The 19,656-nt window shown below is 43.8% G+C and overlaps 1 protein-coding gene across 1 annotated transcript in view; it reads right to left on the bottom strand.

Annotated features, from left to right (window-relative positions):
* Positions 1-2,375: 2,375 nt before the first annotated feature.
* Positions 2,376-19,656, bottom strand: part of TMC2 (transmembrane channel like 2) — a 60,173-nt gene continuing 42,892 nt past the window's right edge. Inside the window, exons 15-20 of the mRNA XM_019733728.3 lie at positions 17,781-17,848; positions 16,689-16,928; positions 9,635-9,760; positions 6,024-6,102; positions 5,055-5,172; positions 2,376-4,191 (exon numbers count right to left, since the gene is read on the bottom strand). Coding sequence (XP_019589287.3) covers positions 3,974-4,191; positions 5,055-5,172; positions 6,024-6,102; positions 9,635-9,760; positions 16,689-16,928; positions 17,781-17,848 — 849 coding nt within the window. The 3' untranslated portion in view covers positions 2,376-3,973. The remainder of the gene's footprint in view (positions 4,192-5,054; positions 5,173-6,023; positions 6,103-9,634; positions 9,761-16,688; positions 16,929-17,780; positions 17,849-19,656) is intronic.

Below are 19,656 nucleotides of genomic sequence, written 5' to 3'. Positions count from 1 at the left end.
GGGGAGCTGTGGGTTTCCCAGGCATGTTCCAGGCTCAAGCTTTAAAGCCACGTGGCACCTGGGGCCTTTTCTTTCTCGGTAGATAGGACTATTCACCTATTGGGAAGGCTCATACGGACACTGTAGCATCTATTTCTCTTTTATTTAGCCCAGTCTATGGCTCACTGTGTTATTTTGGTGTAAATTAACTCAGAGGTTTTACTCTGGGCAATGGGCAACGCTAATGGAGACCTATGGAAATAGAATGTGCTACAGTCATGGGCCACATAAGGACAAACCTTATATATGATATGATGTGGTATACCAGATAGCGTAGGCTATACCATCTAGTTTGTATAAGTGCACTCTCTGATATTTGCACAATGATCAAATTGCCTAAAATTGCTTAATGACGCATTTCTCAGAACATATCCCCACCTTTAAACTGAGCATGATTGTATTTAAATGCCAGTACTGGGCAGAGCTTCAGGAAAGGAAATTGCATGAAATAACCACAAGATGGCGGCACTTCATCCTCATTTCGCAAATGAGAAAACCGATCAAATTTGAAAGGCTCCTAGCAATTCCTCAGCCCTTTTCTCAAATGTGGAAAGAAACCCTGCAACAGTCTTTGGCAACGAGTTATACATATAGGCAACATTTCTTTCCATAGATACAGAAGAATGAAAAGCATCCGAGGAAGACCATCTAGCCCAGCGTTCCTTGTCTTTTTGGTTGCAGCTAACCATAGTCATATTTTGGTTATGACTCTGAAGCCCAGAGTTGATTAGGATTATAGTGTAAAAGTTTTGTTTAGTTGGTGCTGTTTGTGTTCAGAACCTGAGGCGGAGGATGTTTGATCTTATCCATGCCTGTGATAATGTCTGTTATTTATTGATCACTTGGCATAATGCTTGGCACTTTGGGTGGGGCTCTATAGAGCATATCTGAAGTGACTTGACTAAATTAAGGATCACCAGTGTAGTGAATGCTGTTGGTACCCTGCCCAGGTCCCCTTACTGGCTGGTGCATCACTCTCAAGTTTCTGTGAGTGTACAAGTCACGGGAAGATCAGGGGTCCCCCTTGATCTTCACCGAAAGTGTGTTCCTGCTTATGTGAGTCTGTATGAAATGGAGCTCTTTATTAACACTGAGCATATAGATTATTAGAAATGAGAGGATCCACCTGCAAAAATAGCTCCCGAAAGATAAAATTCAGTGTCTGTTTCATTTCCCCACAGTAAGGAGTATACAAACAAACTAGGGTAATATTAGTAAGACACCAGTTGTAATTCTCCGGATAAATTGTTAAATAGACTCTCTAGTTTAAATCATTCTTGGGTGACCTGAGGAAATAAAGAGAAAGGGTGAGGGGAGGAAGGAAAGAAAGAAGGAAGGAAAGAAAGAAGGAAAGAAGGAAGGAAGGAAGGAAGGAAGGAAGGAAGGAAGGAAGGAAGGAAGGAAGGAAGGAAAGATGATGGTCTTCATGCCTGATGGCCCCTGGACAGGCTGAATAGTGAAGTTTTAAGATGGAATGACCTGGAATGTCAAACCCAAGAACGCAGAGATGATAAACTTTAGACTGTTCTCTAATAACCTGTCCTAAAGCCATACCACCCTTCCTCTCTTACCTCTACCCATCTCCCTAGCTCACTGGAAGTTTCCTGTTGATTGAGGGTCCTGGGAGCCACCATTAACTAATCCTGATGGACGTCTCTCAACAAAAGCTTTAGAGTTGTCTTGATAGAGATCTTGTAACTATTTGAATTAGGAAATCTCCTGTTAAAATCTATCCAAAAATTGTTTGATAACCACCCCCTTCAAGAAATAAAAACTAATCTCTTTCCCTTTGAATGTGGGCTAAACTTAGTGACTCAGTTCTAATGACTAAAAAGCGGTAGAATTGATGGTGTAACTCCTGAGATTAGGTTTTAAAAGGCATTGTGGCTTCCTTCCTCCTTGCTGTCTCTCCAGGATCACTAGCTCTGGGGGAAACCGACTGCTATGTTGTGAAGACACCCCAGAAGCCCTATGGAGAGGTTCACATGGGAGTTAATCAGTCTCCTATTAATAGCCAGCAAGGAACTGAAGCCTCCTGCCAACAGCCATATGTGTGAGCCATCTTGCAAACAGATCTTCCAGCCCAGTCAAGTATGCCAATGACCATAGCCCTGCCTGAGACCTTGACTACAGTATTCAGAACCACAACTGCCCAGTGAAGCCAATCGCAAGTTCGTGATCCACAGAAATGGTGTGAGATAATAAATGTTTATTGTTTACAGTTGTTAAATTTGGGGGACAGTTCGTTGTGCATCAATAGATAGCAAATATATTCCCTCACATAAAATTATGCATCATCAAAACAGGATAATTTGTTTGTGTTTATGGTGGGTGTATTGATAGCCATCAGAAGTAATCACTAGGAGGCTGAGGACTTAGACCTTTCTTGTTGGCTTCCCCAGGGGCTGGCATCCCCAGGCAGGATGACGTGGAGGCCATGTGTCGGCGTGATGGCCGTCTTTCCGCCTTCCAGTCCTGATTGGTTGGGTTAGATCTGGATTCTCCTGTTGAGGTCTCAGGGGGTTAGCTCAGGGCCAGGCTGTGTCCTCCCAGAAGGAGGCATATGATGCACAAACATTTTTGGATTTGGGGGTTGAATCTCAGTTCCATGGAGCTGAGGCATCAGCCACATCTTCAGCTTTGCTTGGAGATGGATGGGGGTGAAATAATTTATCGTTTCTCCCAGTCACATGTCCCCATTCTCACTCCATTCAGGTTGTGTTTGAAGTTTCAGCACCGGGTTGGGAAGGGGAAAGAATTGGGAGGAAAGTTAGAAATTATTCTAATTGTATAGCTTCTGAAATCCCTGTAAAATCTCCACCAGGACTTTGCCTGACTTCCAGGGTGTGGGGAATTCTCCTGTGAACCCCTGGGGACATGGTTGGGTGGTGACTGTGAGAGCAAACATGCAAAGACAAAGGTGAGATGGTCCCTTGATCTTGAAGCACATGCTCACCTGGGTCTGTGAGCACGGAGTAGAGGAAAGAAAGAGTCTGCCTGCAAGATACCTGGGCTGCCGAAGAGTCCTAGACCGTGACTGTGCTGAGCCTTTGCCCTTCCTGGCAAAGCCTTCTCAATGGTCTGGCCTCCCCAGCTCATGCCCCTTAGGAGTCACTCTGAATAGAACCACAGATGACACTAAATGAACATAGAATCGCCAGAGACAAGGCTTTGCATCCTTTGCAAAACTCCTGAAAGAAACCATCTTCAACATCCCTTATATCATAAGCAGGCTATCAAAGTCCTTGTAGAATTTGGTGCATGAGAAAGATTTTTCTGCCCTGAGCAATCTTTTAAGTTTCCTTCAATCAGATAAGAAGTACTATGCTACTCACTCGCTCCTTGCCTTGCTGCTAGGAGGCTCCAGTGCATTTTTGGTGCTTAATGGCATCAGCTCCCCTCAGACTGGATTCTGGGGTATCACCATCTTCCGACTCACCATGGCTGGATTTGGTTCATTTACTTTTATTTTCATTGGCTTCTTGACCACCTCCCTTTCTTTGGATAGAGATGATGGTCAGGAATGTGGGCCCCTCCGTACCCTCCTCCCAGTTGGTAGAGCTGGTGGAAACCTGTGTTCCAACATGGGTGCCATGAGAAAAGTCTATAATGGTGGTCACGGCCCTGCTCCCTCCTCCCAAAGTCTGGAGCCAAGGGCAACCACCATAAGTACAAGGTCCAGAGCTACCTGAACCAAGATAGTGGGAAGGAAAGTTATGGGGAGGCAGGAGGCTCAGCGCCCCTGAAGGCAGATGAAGCCGTTGTCCTCCCATTTTGGTAGCCACACGGACCTGAGGTTAAGTAATGAAAGTTCAGTAAGAGAGAGAGTGTGCACGTGTGTGAGAGGAGATAGGAAAAGAGCACTGGTTTGGGCATGTGAGCTGGTGGGGCCAGAGGATCAGCCTCAGGATGGAGTTCCTGTGAGTCCCAGCTGTCAGTGGGGAGGTCTCTGAGTACTCTTTCTAGAGGCTGACCTCCCAGGATGAGTCTGAGGCCGGGCTTGGCCAGAATCTGGTCTGATGCTAGGAGGCCGAGATACCAGGAGGTGCCTCGAGGCGGGCAGCGTGGTCCTGCTCGCAGAACTGGAGGTCCCAGGGCCCTGGGCCTTCATGTCCAGGGTCTGGATTTGGCTGGCAGAGTGAGGCATGGTCCCTGGAAAAAGAACCAAGACAAGAATGAGGACGTGGGAGATTTTGCTGGAATGGATTAAGTTTCCCTTGTGGATGGGTGTGGCCCATGACAAGTCCAGGCTCTGATGTGGAGTGTTTCCAGGTGTGACCTCTAGGCTCTTCCCCTTGCACTAGCTGGATGCAGGCGGAGTCACAGGATGGAAGGAGCCAGGGTCCCTGAATCATCACTTGGCAAGAAAGTGACCATCAAGTGGAAATATCCAATTTGGACTTTATGTTGAGTGAGATGTAAACTTTTATTGTGTTTGAGCCATTAGCTATTTGGGGTTCCTGAAGTATTTACTTTCAAGAAGAGAAGCTAAGTAAGGGCAGCAATAGAGGCTGTTGGAATTTTCCAGACTAAAGGTTGACCATCTTCCTAAACTCTCCCCTGCGCCCTAGTTCCACTGATGTGTTCAGATAACATTTTCACTTAAAAAAAAAAATCAAATATTGCAGTACTGATTTAATCAGCAAAAAGTTGAAAGAGCTTTAAATCTGTAATAAAAACTAAAAATTGGAGAAGGGCAAACTTTAAAACAGCAGCCAATAGAGTGAGGAGGGGAAAGGAATGGGTAGGCATATTAGGACCCTGGGGACATGAACTGACCACTGTCAAACTAGTGTAACTTTCTTGGTTTCTCATGGAAAACGTTTTGTACACCTATTTTTTTCCTTCCATACTTAAGTCCGTCAGCATCCAAACACATCGTTCCATTATTTGTCCGTTCCAATAATCATCGAAATTCTCATTCGAATCCCAGATCTGTCTGATTTCACAACATATACTCTTTACACCTTTCCATGTGGACTTGTGAAAAGTTATCATCGTAAAATAAAATTTACCTGCTTTGGTGAGTTGGAGCTGGGTGGCATTTTTGAAGCTGTCTTTAGCTGTGTCCTCTGAATCTCTGGCTGTGGCTCTGCTTTTGACAGATTTGTGGCTCTTTTCAACTTCACGGAGCTGCAGGAAAAAATTAGCGGTTGGTCCTGGCTGGGGAAATGGGTGTTTGAGGATCAGGATGGTGAGATCTAGAGGGCAAGGTCTCTGTCTTCAGGTCTTGGGAACTACCTTAAATCGCCTGTAATTAGTCCTCACCACTGACAGGGCAGCCTGAGACGCAGGTTTGCAGAGCATTTGAGGGAGCACCTGGCCAGGGGTCCTCCAATCCTCTCAGTCAATGGTTTTCTTTATCTGGGCAGGAGCTCAGTAAGATTAAGGAAGTGGGATGGGGACCGGGAACTGGCTGAGGCAGATGAGATTACTTCCAGAAGAGGCATGGAAGAAGCAAGGAGGACAGGGCTTAGAGATAGTTGGGTCTACCCTTTACCTTGAGTAGGAGGCAGGATGGGGGCTGGGAGAGCGGAAGAGAGCAGTCGGAAGTCAGCTGATATTGAGAGAGGCTTAAAAGACTTGTTAGGCCATGCAGCACAAGCCATATGTTCCATGTGCTCCAAAATAACAACATTATTTTCTTTACTGTTTATAGTATTAGTTTTCATGTGTAGAAATAAGTGTGGGTACTGGTTTTATTATGTATGAACATCGGTTAAATCCATTGAATTTCTCCTGTTTTTCATCAGCCTCTCAAAATTTAAGTCATTGTTATATACCCCCAAATACCCTCAGGATATAAAGGCATGCTGTGGAATCTCATAAGGCTGCTTCTGATCGTAGAGATATTTTTGGATTTGGTTTAGAAGAATGCCATTTAGAACATACAACTGGGTTCACAGAGCAGATTAGCAAAAAAAAAAAAAAAAAAAATCATGACATCTTTTTACCTTCCAGAATGAAACTTGTGATAGACTCACCGCTTGGATTTTCTTCCTCAGCTGGGCATTAGCTCGGGAAAGGCTTTTAGAAACTGAGTTCAGGTAGTAGATGGCCAGGCTGCAAGAGAAAAGCATGACTCCTGTGGTACTGCAATCTTGGAAAATGACAAGAGCTGGTGTCTTTCCCCAGGAATCAAGGCCTGCTTCCTGGAACGGGTGCCAAGGCTTTGCCTCTGGACAGGATGCAGGGAGATTCTGCCATCCTAAATTCCCCACTTACCCTGGAGAAGTTCTGGGACATCTCTGTTCTTTCTCTATTTGATTGAACGTAGAAATGACCTACACATTTCTAGCTCTCAGAGTTCTCAGTAAAGGTTGGCTGAAGGAATCATCCCTCTTCTGGGAAACCTGAAGAGGTGGGGGAGTGGCAGTGCTTCTTGTCTGCACCAGAAGCTACTTTGTTTCCTGGGCACTTGCCCTGTGCCAGGCTCTGTGTCATGTGCATCCCACCGCACATCTCACTGGTTTGGACGAAACCCCATGAAGTAGAAAGGATGCCTCCCATCTTTACAGATCAGTATCCTGGAATTCAGAGAGGTTAAGAAATCTGCCCAAGGTCAGCCCATCTATTAGTATGCCTCAGAGCCCACGTTTTAAGCCAAAGCCCTTTCATAACCTTCAAGTGCTGAAGAGACAGAGGTGCTAAGTACCTGCTCCAGGTTTGCCTAGGAACACAGCTGCAGGTGCCCTGGAGGTCCCCTGCTCAGGGTGCACTGGTGGGAATGTCTGTCCTGGGCTGGTGACTTTCAGAGTCCAACCCACACTGGCTGACTTCATGACTGGGTGTCCTTTGAGCCTGTAGCTTGGGCCTCCATTCATAGGACCTACAGTCTGGGGCTATGACTTGGACTGCACCACTTGAGAACGGACGGGTCACAAAAGTCAGGTGCTACCCAGATTGGATGCCCTGCCTGCCTGTTGCCTGGGAGATTTTTAGGTTCATCCTAATTGTCACTTTTCTCCATGAATTTCAAGCCTTAACTACTCTAGCTTGGGTCTTCTCCTCAGGGTGGGGCCACTCAGAGCCACGTGAGTAGAGTCTACAAGCTCTCTCCATACAGAGAAGAGGAATCACATTGTCTTTGGGGCAGAGTGTAGGTCAGGGCTGTCATGGGAATCTCCTGAAGCAAAGACTCAGAGCACTGTGGGTGAAGAGAGGAGTGAAAGGAGGACAGGCAAGGGACCACTATCCATTTTGGCACCGACTCTGCACCAGGCTTTGCTCTCTCTAATTAGCAACCATTTGTTAGGGAGGAACTGGAGGTCAGAGAGGATAAAGTGCTTATGGGTGGCTGCCATCCTCCAGAGGCTGTTTCCAAATTTCGCACTTCCCCTAGCTGCCTGCAAGGGTCAGGTTTGGTGTCTGCGTGCCAGAATTTCCTCGGGCAGTCATGGGGCAATCCAGGTGGTCGTATCCCATCAGCCCTCGCTCATGCCAGGACTAGAAAGCAGAGGATGTTTGAAATCGAGGATGTGAGGAAATACACCTATTTTAGAAAACAATTCAGTACTATCTAAAAAGAATGAAGAAACAAGTACCTATGACCCAGCAGTTCCACTTGTAGAGGTCTATCTTAGAGAAAGTCTCACATTTGCACGAGGAGACATATATACAAGCAGCACATTTGCAACAGCAAAAAAGTGGAAAGAACCTAAGTAGGCCTATGCAGAGAAATGAATAAAGTGTGGTTTATTCATTCATACAATGAAACACAAGAGACATATTAAAATCTGTGCTCATGTATCCACATGTATAAGTCCCCCAAACATAATGTTGAATGAGGAAAGCTATGTAGTGTTAACCATTCATGAAAATTTTAAAACTCAGAAAATAATAGTACATACACATGTGATAAAAGTAGCAAACTATGCATGGAAGTGATTAAAACTAATCCAAATACTGGTTACCTTTGGAGAGAGAGGAAGAGAGGATTGGGTAGGGCTTGAAGTGAATCCATAACATTTTATTTCTCTTAACAAGAGAGATCTGAAGCAAATATTGCTAAACGTTCACATCTGTTTAATCTTGTGATAATGTACATGGTTGTCTGTCATTTTCAGTAGTTTATGAATATTTCATAATTTGAATAAAATCATGCCAAAATAGGTATTTATAAAGAAAAACACCTAATATTTTCACTAGTACATTTTTGATGACAGTAGTTCAAATTTACGACTTGCTTCCTGCCTTCTTTTTCTTTCTTTCCTCACTCCTTCCTTGAGCATTCATTTGCCTAGGCCCAAAGCAGAGGGCTGGTGTTGAGGATAAAGAAATCAGCAGACCCACCCACTATCCCGAGGGGCTTCAGTCTTTGACAGGCATAGTGAAGAATGAATGAATCAGCTGTTTCAGGGCACAGGGTGCTCTGTGGAGAAGTCCCACGGGCCCAGCCAGCCACAGGCTCAATCAGCCCCTCACCTCTCTCAGCGACTCAGAGCCCGGAGATCTTTGATGTTTCTCATGAACGTTTAGGAGGGTGTTGCCGATACTGTCACCCCCCATCCATATTCGTTGGCCCCTATCTTTCAATGTGCTCCCTATACTTGCAACTGCCAGCACCTTCACCTCTGTGCCTGAATCTTTCCCTGCAGCTCGCCCCCACCCCCCACCCCCTCCCCAGAGAAAGCGTTCTATCCAGGAGCACAGCCGGCCCAAATTGGTAGGCAATGAATGCGCCTCTCTCCTCCAGCGTCTATCAGCATCACTCAACCGGTGATTGATGGGAGCTTGTATGCAAATGTCCCAGACCCCTCACTCTTGAGTGGGGTAAGTCTGAGGCACACTGTTTCCAGAGTTCCCCAGCAGGACTAACATCATCCCAGTGGTAATAAAGCACCTTACTGTCCCTCTGTCTATCTTCCATATCCCCCTCCCCAACAAACTACTACTTGCATTTGAAACTTTGTCTCAGGATCTGCTTCTGGGAAATCCAGACTACGAGGGCGAGAAGGAAGTAATATAGGGAAAGGGCATGAGGACTATTTTTACAAAAGGAGGTTGGATTCCAAACCTGCTGCCTACATGCTGAAAGACAGAGAACTCAGGCAGATGTTAATCAATCACACAGAATAAACCATCCAAAGGCTATTAAGCAGAGAGTTTCCATTATGGCCTTTCTTGTAGTTAAGCCTACTACAAAACAAGCCACAGGTTGTGCCTTACAAAAGTCAAAGATAAACCTATTCTTCTTGCACCTTACAGAAGTTAAAGAGAAACTCACCACTGTTCTTCTTTCATCCTTTCCCCCATACTAAGACATTTTCCATGGGAACAGAAAACACACATAAACCCTAGCAGGTGGATGGAGGGGGTCTCTCTTCCACTAGCAATTAGAGACCACCACTCTGTCTGTGAGGTGGCCTTTCTTTTCTTACTTACTCTTTGCTAAATAAACTTACTTTCACTTTAAGCTCTGTATCGGCTCACATTTGAATTCTACCCTATGTGAGGCCCAGCACCTTCTTAGGCCAGGGCTTGAGTCTCCACTCCGGGGGATTCGCCCCACTGGTGTCAGAAGGACCAGCTACAGAAGTCTCAGCTGCAAGGGGGAGGTTTCCACGAGGCAGAGCCGTGGGCCCTGGTTACCTACAACATCAGCAGGATGGCTGGAATGACCAGGCCCGGGTTGGCGAGGAAAGCGAAGACCTTGCCGAGGAAAGTTGGGAAATCATTTTCAACTGTCTCTTGGATGACATCATACATTCTGTTTTTCCCACTGGAAAGAGAAGAGGACACGTTACGGCATACTGCAAAGCTCACATAGCACACACGACTTTGTGTATGCCCCCGCTCCCCGGGTCCAGAGCTGCCACTCACCACTGCTTTCCTGGAAGAACCAGAGCTCTGCTCCAAATGTACTGTAAGGAAAACAAAAATGTCCCAAGAAGGGCTGCCATTCGGGCTAGGGATTATAGCTGGGACAGCCCCCTGGCTCACCAGCTTCATGTTCTTGGTATCTCACAACTTCTCGAACTATATTGATTTCCTGTGTCTGATATCTGCCTCAGCAAGACGAAAAATGGGTTTTCACCTATACTTTCATGGGAGAAAATTGCCTGTGATATAGTTAGGTGACCGATACAGAGTTTCCTCTGGGACCCCTGCATGGCAATAGTTCTCCAGAGGCTGATGTGATAAGATAACTTCATGGTGCCTCTCAAAAATACCTACAATTAGTCTTTATAATTCCAGGAGATTGGATTGGCAACCCCCGATCAACACTTTACATCAGAGAAACATGGAGCGTCTAGCTGTGACATTTTGGAGGGCACTTATAATTTGACAGCCCCATACTCAATATTTTACATATATTCATAATAATCTCCTGGACAGTTACAACCTTAATTTTTATTTTCTTTGAATACCTAAGAACCATTATGCCGACTTCCACAAATATGTGCCCAGAGATTACTGGCCATTGCTGGCTTTTGGTTGGTAGTTTTGATGCTAAGAACTGGACTTCTGGGTTTGAAATTCCTAGTTCAAATCTTTGCTCCTCCATTTATTAACTGTGGCACACCATGGACAATTTACCTATTCTCTTTCTGCCTGTATTCTCACCCTTGCTCTTCCTACTAGAGCGGTACTGTCAATGTGGCTATTAAAAATAAAAATTAAAAAATCAGTTTCTTCGTCACATATTTCAAGTGTTCAATAGTCATGTGACTAGTAGCTACTCTATTTGAAGAGCAGAGATGGAATTTTTTCATCATATAGAAAATTCTATTAGACAGTGCTGCAGAAGTTTGATATCTTTAGGCAAGATACTGAAATTTTCTTGGCCTCAGTGGCTACGTCTGTATAATATGGTATTATAAATATAATAATAGTATTTGTCTTAGAAGATTGTTATGGATTTATATAAAACATTTGAGTATGGGGCTGTCAAATTATAAGTGCCTTCTAAAATGTCACAGCTAGAAGCTTCATTTTTCTCTTATGCAAAGTTGTTGATCAGGGGTTGGCAAATAATGGCCCATGGACCAAATTTGGCTTGCCACCTGCTTTTATACAGCATGTGAGCTAAGAATGGTTTTCATGTTTTCAGATGGTTGAAAAAATATAAAAAGTAGAATATTTTGTGACACATAAAAATTGAAGTATGCAATTCAAACTTCAGTGTAAGTAAAGTGTTATTGAAACACAGCCATGCCCATTTATTAACGCATTGTCTATGGTTGTTTTTGTCCTATAATGGCAGATGAATTGTTGTGTCAGAGACCATTAGTGGCCTTTGCAATGCTTAGCACTGTTGCACAGCACATTACAAACTGCAATGATAACATGGTAGCATTTCATGTGCCATGCGTATCCCTATATTATGACATTTTTTTTATTACCAGTGCATACCCATCATGTAAAAATAAGAAAAGTAAAGTGGACTTCAAATGTTAGGCTTTTAAGTCACAGTAGACTATGGATTATTTTGTCATTGGATTATGATGTATTAGCTTTCAGTGCCTGCTGTAATAAATTACAACATTGGTGGCTTAAAATAATACAAGTCTATATTCTTATAGTTTTGGAGGCCAAAAGTCTGAAATGGTTTTACTGGACTGAGACCAAGGTGTTGTCAGGACTGCTGTCCTTTCAGAGGGAGGCTCTAGGGAAGAATGTTTCCTTGCCTTTTTTCAGCTTCTAGAGCTTCATTCCTTGGCTCATGGTTCCTTCCTTCTTCCATCTTCAAAGCCAGCAGCCTAGAATCTTCAAATCTTTCTCTGCTTCTATGGCCACATTATTTTCTGCTCTCCTTTAAGAACACTTACAAGGACACTTGTGATTTAGGGCCCACCTGGATAATCCCCCATCTCAAGATCCTTAACTTAATCAGACCGACAAAGTACCTTTTGCTATAGAAGGTAACATCCACTTTAGGACCTAGATAACTCTGGGAGCCATTATCAGCCCACTACAGTCCACTCTCTGGCCCCCAAAGATTCACCTTCGTCCCACCTGAAAAATACATTCACTGCCATCCCTACATCTCCCAAAGTCTCAATCCATTACAGCATCAACTCAAAGTCCAAAATGTCATCTAAGTATCATCAGCTCAAAAGTCCCCGATTTCATGATCTAAATCAGGTACAGCTGAGACTCTGAGTAGAATCTTGGGGCAAAATTCTGTGGACCGTGAAACTAAAAAACTAGTTATTTACTTCCACAATACAGTGATGGGAAAGCCATAGGATAACAGTTATAGATGTTTCAATTCCCAAAGGGAGAAAATGGAAAGAAAAAAGGAATCACCAGTTCCCAGCAATTTTGGAATCCAGTTAGCCAAAGTCCATTAGGTTTTAAAGGCCTGCGAATAATCCTCCGGGCTCTTGGCTCCACCCTCTGTGCCTGCAGCTCTACCCTCCAGGCCCAAGACTCTGCCCTCAGAGTCATCCTTTCTTTTCCTTGAAGAGTAGCAGGTGTTTCAACTGAATAGATTTTATCAGCCTGTTTGCTTACTGTCTGCAGAAATTTTGGAGTCCAACAGCTTTCCTTCATTTTGTGCCTTCTCTGTCCCTTTCAGTCCAAGGCACTGATAGTGTTGCTGCTCACATATCATTTTCAAATACCTGGTGAGTCTTTCATGTATGTCATGGGAATTCAGTTCATTAGACAACAAGGTCCTACACAGATCTTTCCTGGATAAATCTGTATCTCTGGCTTCTGCTGAGACGGTTGAGAGGATCTGAGTCACATGCTTAAAAGAATCCACTGTGTGAATTCAGATCTTTTGATTCTTTAGAAGTACTAGCAAAAGGTTGTCCAGTCTCCTCTCTGGTTTTCTTTTTAGAGCATGTGTTCCTAAAAGCGACTCTGTTTTTTAATATCTTTTGCAATCTGGATAGGCTGAGAATTTCCAAAATCATTAAGCCCTGGTACTTCTTTGCTTATCAGTTCTTCCCTCAATTTATCTCTTTCTTCTCATATTTTAGTATAAACAGCAAGAAACCAGGCTGCACCTTCAACGCTTTGCTTAGAAATCTCCTCAGCGACATATCCATGTTCCTCATTTATAAATGCAGCTTTCCACGCAACTGTAGGACACAATTCAGCTAAGCTCTCTGTCTGTATAACAAGGATCCCATTTCTTTTAGTTTCCAAAGATCATGTTCCTCACTGAACAGTAGTGAAGTAATTAAATTGTGTTTGAAGGCGGGAGCTGAATAAATGTATCCACAGAACAAAATAAACATGTTTAACACTTTTAAAATTTCCCGCAAGAGCGGCTGCTTGAAGAGTTGGGGACGTTGGAAGTAATGTCCTACTCAAAAACAAGGCAAAACATTTCAAGTGGTTTCCCTTGTGATAAATCAATAAATGGTACTGAAACTGCTCCGTTGTCTATATGAAGAGTTAATTCCAAGTCTGAAGTGACTAAGGAATTAACTTCTATGAACATTCTGTGTGGAACAAATATGGGTGAGACTTTCTCAAAGAAATTGGGAAAACACTAATTCAGTGCAACTGAATGGAATGAAATTCAGTACCACTGAACAAAGTGGCATTGGCCATGATGTGTTACAACTGAAAATGGTTAACATCTATGTAGAGCAGAAGAAGGCTTAGCTGCACAAATTTACAAAGCTTGTGAAATTGCAGATTACAATTATTCTTCAGTCTTATTCATCAGTTAGGTAATTTGCAGAAAATATTTGAATCTATCATGTGCAATTGAACCAATAGTGTCAACAGTGAATTTCATTTGCTTGTAAATTTATGTCAGAAATAGAAGGTGCATATCCTGACTTGTCCTACCACACAGCAGGTCAGTGACTTAGCAGTAGTAAAATTAAATGGCAATTTTTTTTCTATAGTAGTAGATGTGTTGCTTTGTCTTGTATAATGATGGATCCAGGCAGCGAAAGTGGCAATCTGAACAGCACAATTGGTCTTTGATGACAGGGGACAGTAACTTTGAACCTCTATCATGTCAAATATTATCACCCCTCCCCCCCAAAAAAAAGAATTCCATTCTTCTCATTGGTAGACCTGGCTTACAGAAAATTATGCTCTACTATTATCATATTTTGAATTTTGTCAATAGACACTTTGTGGGCATTTGTTTCTTGTTATATAAGTACCTACATAATATCATTGATTTTACCTCTTGATCCCCAAAGCCTGAAATATTTATTATCAAGCTCTTTACAGACAAGGTTAGCTGATCCTCTTTGCAGATAATGCTTCCCATTTCATAGCATTGCTATGAATACGAGCTACCCCCAACTTGGCAGGACTCAGGCTGAACAAACTAGTATATATGACTTCCTATGGATCCGCACTCTCCTCTGAGTACTTTACAAATAACAATATACTAAATCCTCAGAACAACCCTATAAGGTAGGCACTATAGTTATTTCCATCTTATAGACAATGAACTTGTGGTGTAGGGAGCTAAGTAACTGGATGAAAATGACCCAGCTGGTTAATGAAAGAGCTGGCTCTAGAGTCTATGCTCTAAATCAGGGTGTTGGCACATTTTTTTTTTCTGAAAAAGGCTAAATAATAAAGATTTTAGGCTTTGTGAGACAGATGGTTTCTGTTAGAACTGCTCAATCCTGCTGTTGTAACAAGAAGCAGCCACAGATTATATGTAAGCAAGTGGGCATGGCTGTATTCTAATAAAACTTTATTTACAAAAACAGGTGGTGGTCCATGGGCTATAGTTTACCAACACTTACTTTGAACTATATGTTATGCAAAGCTGTCCATCTCATTCATTTATGTTGCCTGTCTGGATCCAGTCCAAACCTTAAGTCTCTCCCTGTAAAGTGAATTTCTATGAGGGGAAGGGTCTAGTTTGAGCACTGACCACAAACCAGGTGTTCTCTTCTAGACAGTGGGTAGACAGCAATGAGAAAGGAAGCAAAAATCACACGCTTATGGAGCTTATGTCCTGGTGGGGGAGACAGACAACAAACAAGATAAATAAGCAAATGGAATGGCACTAGATGTTGATAAGGAGATATAATAAACAGAAACAATAAGGAGTGTGTGTGTGTGTGTGTGTGTGTGTGTGTGTGTGACATTTTAGTTAGGCTCTCCAGGGAAGGCCTCACTGAAAAGGTGACCTTTGTGTGCAGACCTGAAGCAAGTGAGAGGACAGCTGTGAAAATTCCAGCTGTTGGTGGGTTTTGATCAGAAGAGTGACAGGAAAAAGATGGCAGCCATGTTTCCTTCTGACTTCCATTTATAGGTCCTTTCTCTTGCTATCTGGGTGTAGGCTGTCAGGGCCTCTCGGGGTAGCAGATGAAGCAGGGGGGGCGGGAGCAGACGGTGAGGGCCAGGCATGGTGCAGGCCCACTCACTGGTCTCCTCCCTGCGGGTAGGTGGGCAGCCTGAGCAAAGGGGCACTGGCTTTTGTACCCAGAGCCCAGTCCCCAAACCTTGCTCAGTAAGAAGCCCAAAGAGGCTTCCACCACTCGTACCATGTGGTTCTCCCTCAGCCTGGTGTCCCAGGTCTCCTACAGCTCAGCATGTCCTTCCACTCTAGATCTAGCTCCACTTTTCCTTCTTTCTGAACTCCTGTTCAGCCAGGTCACGTTCTGCTGTGAGCACTCCTGCTAACGTCTCCTCTGCGCTTCCATGGCACTCCCTGTGAGGCACCAGCCGCAGGGTTTTATCTAGGTAAGTCCCTTATAAACTGAGAAGTACCAGATCAGCATCTCCCAAAGTGTGTTGGTCCACATTGGTAAGCAGAGCCAGGACTAGAGTGAGGTTGGTGAGGCCCCTGGGGTGCACAATTGAAGGAAGTACTCACTTTGAAGGTCATGCAAGTGCCTTACTTGCCTCACTCTACTCCTGGCCCTGGGTGGTTGTTCCATGAAGAAAAGATCTATGGTCAATAAGGTTGGAAACATTGGCTTGCAACTTTATTGCACGATTCTCCGAGCCTTTAATAAAGGAGTGTGCATTGAGCATTTCTAAGTGAGAAGGTGGCAGATAAAAGGGGCTGCGTGTTGCAAACTGCTTGAACCACAGAACCCTTTTTAATGGAGTAGAGAGAGGGCTTTGTTTCCAGAGGGTCTCCCATTTGGAAAGAAAGCAGTAGATGCACAATGTTTCTCCGTCTAGCTCCTTTCATAATTACTTATCTCTTTATACAATGCCCAGTCTCCTAAACTAGTCTGACTTATACCCTGAACCCACAATGCTGGCAAAATGCTCCACAGATCGTGGGGACTCGGTCAAGAGTCTCAGTAGCTGCTTCCCATTTGAATGGCACTTGTCAATGTATGGTCACGTCATCTTCAGAATACCCCGTTACTCATCCCATGGTAAAGTAATCCAGAGCAGTAGATTATCCATGTCAAAAGGTTAGAACTGCGCTGTTCAATATGGTATCCATTTGCCCTGTGTGGTTATTTTAATAAAAATTAATTAAGATGAGAGAAAATTAGAAATTCAATTTCTCGGTCCTCATTTCAAGGGATGGCAGCCCCATGTGGCTGTTGGCTACCATATTGGATAGCGCCGATGTAGACCATTTCCACCTTGCAAAAAAACGGTTCAACAGCACAAATCATTTGCTCCAAGCAACATGGCCTTTCACAGGCTGAGGTGACACCAGACCTGGAATTCTGAGCCAGTGTCCTCTGAGCAGACTACCTCTAAAGGGGAGTTTCTCTTATGCAACCAAGACTGTTCACCTGAATGGCCCACAATCAAAGGAGGGCGGGAGGGTCATGATGGTGTAGGCCACTGGCAGGAGGCTGAGGAAGAGCACCAACAGCAGGAGGCCCATGTAGAAGTTGTTGGATCGGGAGGCTTTGAACACGCGTTCGTGGGGGACGTTGCTGCTCATCACTGCCCAGCACTGGAAGTACATGGAGGTCAGCAGACGCAGCACGTTCACGCCCACCAGGCCTGGAGCGTAGAAGGAGCCCATCCTGGAAGGGCAGAAACCGCACACCTGGTTGGCCCAGGAGCAGGAGAGGCCAGGAGGGATGACAAGGAAATGGGATGGGTGGGTTAGGGGCATGAGGCCTCGCTGTTTTCTCCGCAGGTCCAGAGGGAAGGGGCCTCCCATTTCATCAGGACATTTATCATCAAACCATAGCCATCCAGGAACAGGGAGACACTCCAAGCATTACTGGCTTGGGTTCTGACCAGAATTTAACCACTAACTCACCTCCAAGCACCTAGCAAATTACACGGCCTCCTGTCTGGTTCTCCATGGTCTCCCTAAAACAGCGCTGCTGCTCAGAAAGTATTTGAAAAGTCCTTAAATTAAGAGAATTGGACATTGGCTTGCAGTGAGCTCTTGGTCTTGAAAGTCTTAGGCTGAAGTTATGCAGCCTCCTCTAACTCCCTTCTCAGAAGAGGAAGTTTCTTAGTTCATTTATCTCCCTCCTGCCCTTCCTCTCTCCTCTTTTCTCCTTTCCTTTCCTCCTCTTTCCCTCATCTCGCTCCCATTCTTTCTTCTCCTTCTTTCCTCCCTACTTTTTACTTTCTTCCTTTTTCTCTTTCTCTTCCCTCCTTTCCTCCCTCTTTCTTTTCTTTTTATTTTTCATTCTGTCTTTCTACCTCTTTTCTCCTTCCCTTTCTATGTCCATGATAGCACAGGGGAGGACCAGACACTGTCCTGGTTCTCATCTAGTCCGGCCCTTAATTTTTCATGTGAAAGGAGGAAGCCAGATGATTTGTCCAGCGTCTCCACAGCTGGTTGAGAGACAAAGCCTGGGATTTCAGGTTTTTGCCTCCGCAAATGAGGTGATCCCCAGAGGAAGTGGATTACTCACCAGATCATTCCTTGGTTGAAGATCAAACCCAGCACATTTCCACTAATATCAAACTCAGCATATGAAGGCTAGAGAGAGAGAGAGACAGAGAGAGAGAACACGTTAGGTGGTATGTCAGCCAGATCCCAAACCTGCCAACTGGCCAAGCCAGGGCCACTCCATCCCAAAGAGCCTGCTCTGCTCACCACAGAGGAACCTTAGATGAAAGGTTCTGCTTCTTTAACATGTTTTCACCTTTTAAAGAAAAGTTTTGAAGTTCTCAAAGTTGAAACATTTTTCAATGTCTTTTGTAAGAAAAATACATGAGAGTTTTCACCTTTTAGGGCCTGTGGGCTCACAGTGTGCTCTCGGGAGGGCCCTGGCCCCTAAGAGAACACTTTAAAATGCTCTAATCAGAAATGTACTTTGAAATGATAATCAAGGGGTAACACAAATAAACCATGAAATGCAAATAATTAAATGAGAAGTCAGATGAAGAGAAAGCTTAACAAACACAAATGAATAAATGACTCCTCCAGTTCTCTTTTCTCTTTCTCATCTTCCTCTAGCCTGAGAGCCTTCATGGAAAAGGAAGAGCTCAGCCAGATACATATTTTCAGCCTGACTCTGATTTTCAGAGTTTGGGATATTTGCGAATATTTGAAAGAATACAAAGTTTGTGAGCACTGGGGAGTCAGGGGTCCTCATGAAGCATGCTTAAACCTACTTCTTGATTTGTCTTCCAGAAATGGAGATAAAGGGTGACAGGAAAGAGGGAAGGAGGAATGAGAAGTTAGGAGAGAGAAAAAGGAAGGTCAGGCAAGCGTGGATCAAGGAAGAAGCATGTACACTCCATGAGGGTCAAATCTTGGGAATTTAAAATTTAACATTTTAAAATATTAAAAAAATCTTTTTATCTATTGGGTTTTGTGTCCTGCTTAGAAACATCTGCCTCTCTCCAAGATTATAAGTTCTACATTATATATGCTTTCTTTTAGAATTTGTGATTTCATTTTTTGACATTTAAAACTTTGATTCACCTGCAATTTATTTATTTAGGTGAAATGAGTGAGAGATATAGCTCCCCTTCCAATGGTTAACCAGTTTTGACCCATTTGTTATCTAATCCTTTATGTTTCCATTGGTTTGAAAGGCTCCTTTTGTCATAAACTAAATTTCCATATAAATCATACCTAATTCTGGACTTTCTAGTTTGTTCCACTGTTTGTCTACTCTCTAATACCAGTTTTAGTTATTATAGCTTTATAATATGTTTTAACATAAGGTTAACTGCAGTCTATTTCATTCTGCTGTCTTAAAAATTTTCCTGGCTATTTCCACATGCTTATATTTTGAATGAACTTTAGTATTACTTTGGGATCTTGTTGAACTTATAAATTAATGTGAGGGCAATGACATCTCAGCAATGTCATGATATAAAGATACCATCTTCTTTGAGCATAAGGTTCTTGCATCCTTATTCTCAGATAAGATCATGAAGTTTTCCTGGCTGCTGAGGAGTTGAGTAGGCCTGTGTAAAACTATGGCTGGTGACTAAAAGAAAAAATATGACAGAGACCTGTACTGAGTCCCTTACCTGGGCCAGGTAACCTGCTGCAGGCCAGGATGAGGATGACACAGGTAAACAATGCATGGAGCTCAGTTAAGGGGGGGTGTCCAACCCCCCCGCCCCCTCTATCAGTGACTCCTGAGTGGGTAAATGAGATGGTGTGGGAGAGACACACAGAGGGCAGATGAGGCCAGAGGTCCTGCCGGATCTAGAAGGCCACTACAGAGAGCAAATGACACACAGGTAGAATGAGCAGTTTCCTGGGTAGGTGGCTCAGAGGAGTATCCCAGGTGAAGGGAATGAGTCAAATGAGGTTTCTCAAAGTGT

Source organism: Rhinolophus sinicus, chromosome 13, assembly GCF_057876585.1.
Source record: "Rhinolophus sinicus isolate RSI-liver-muscle chromosome 13, RSI-T2T, whole genome shotgun sequence".
NCBI lineage: Eukaryota > Metazoa > Chordata > Mammalia > Chiroptera > Rhinolophidae > Rhinolophus > Rhinolophus sinicus.
Note: the sequence above shows the minus strand (reverse complement) of the source record. Positions and strands in the feature narration are given on the sequence as shown.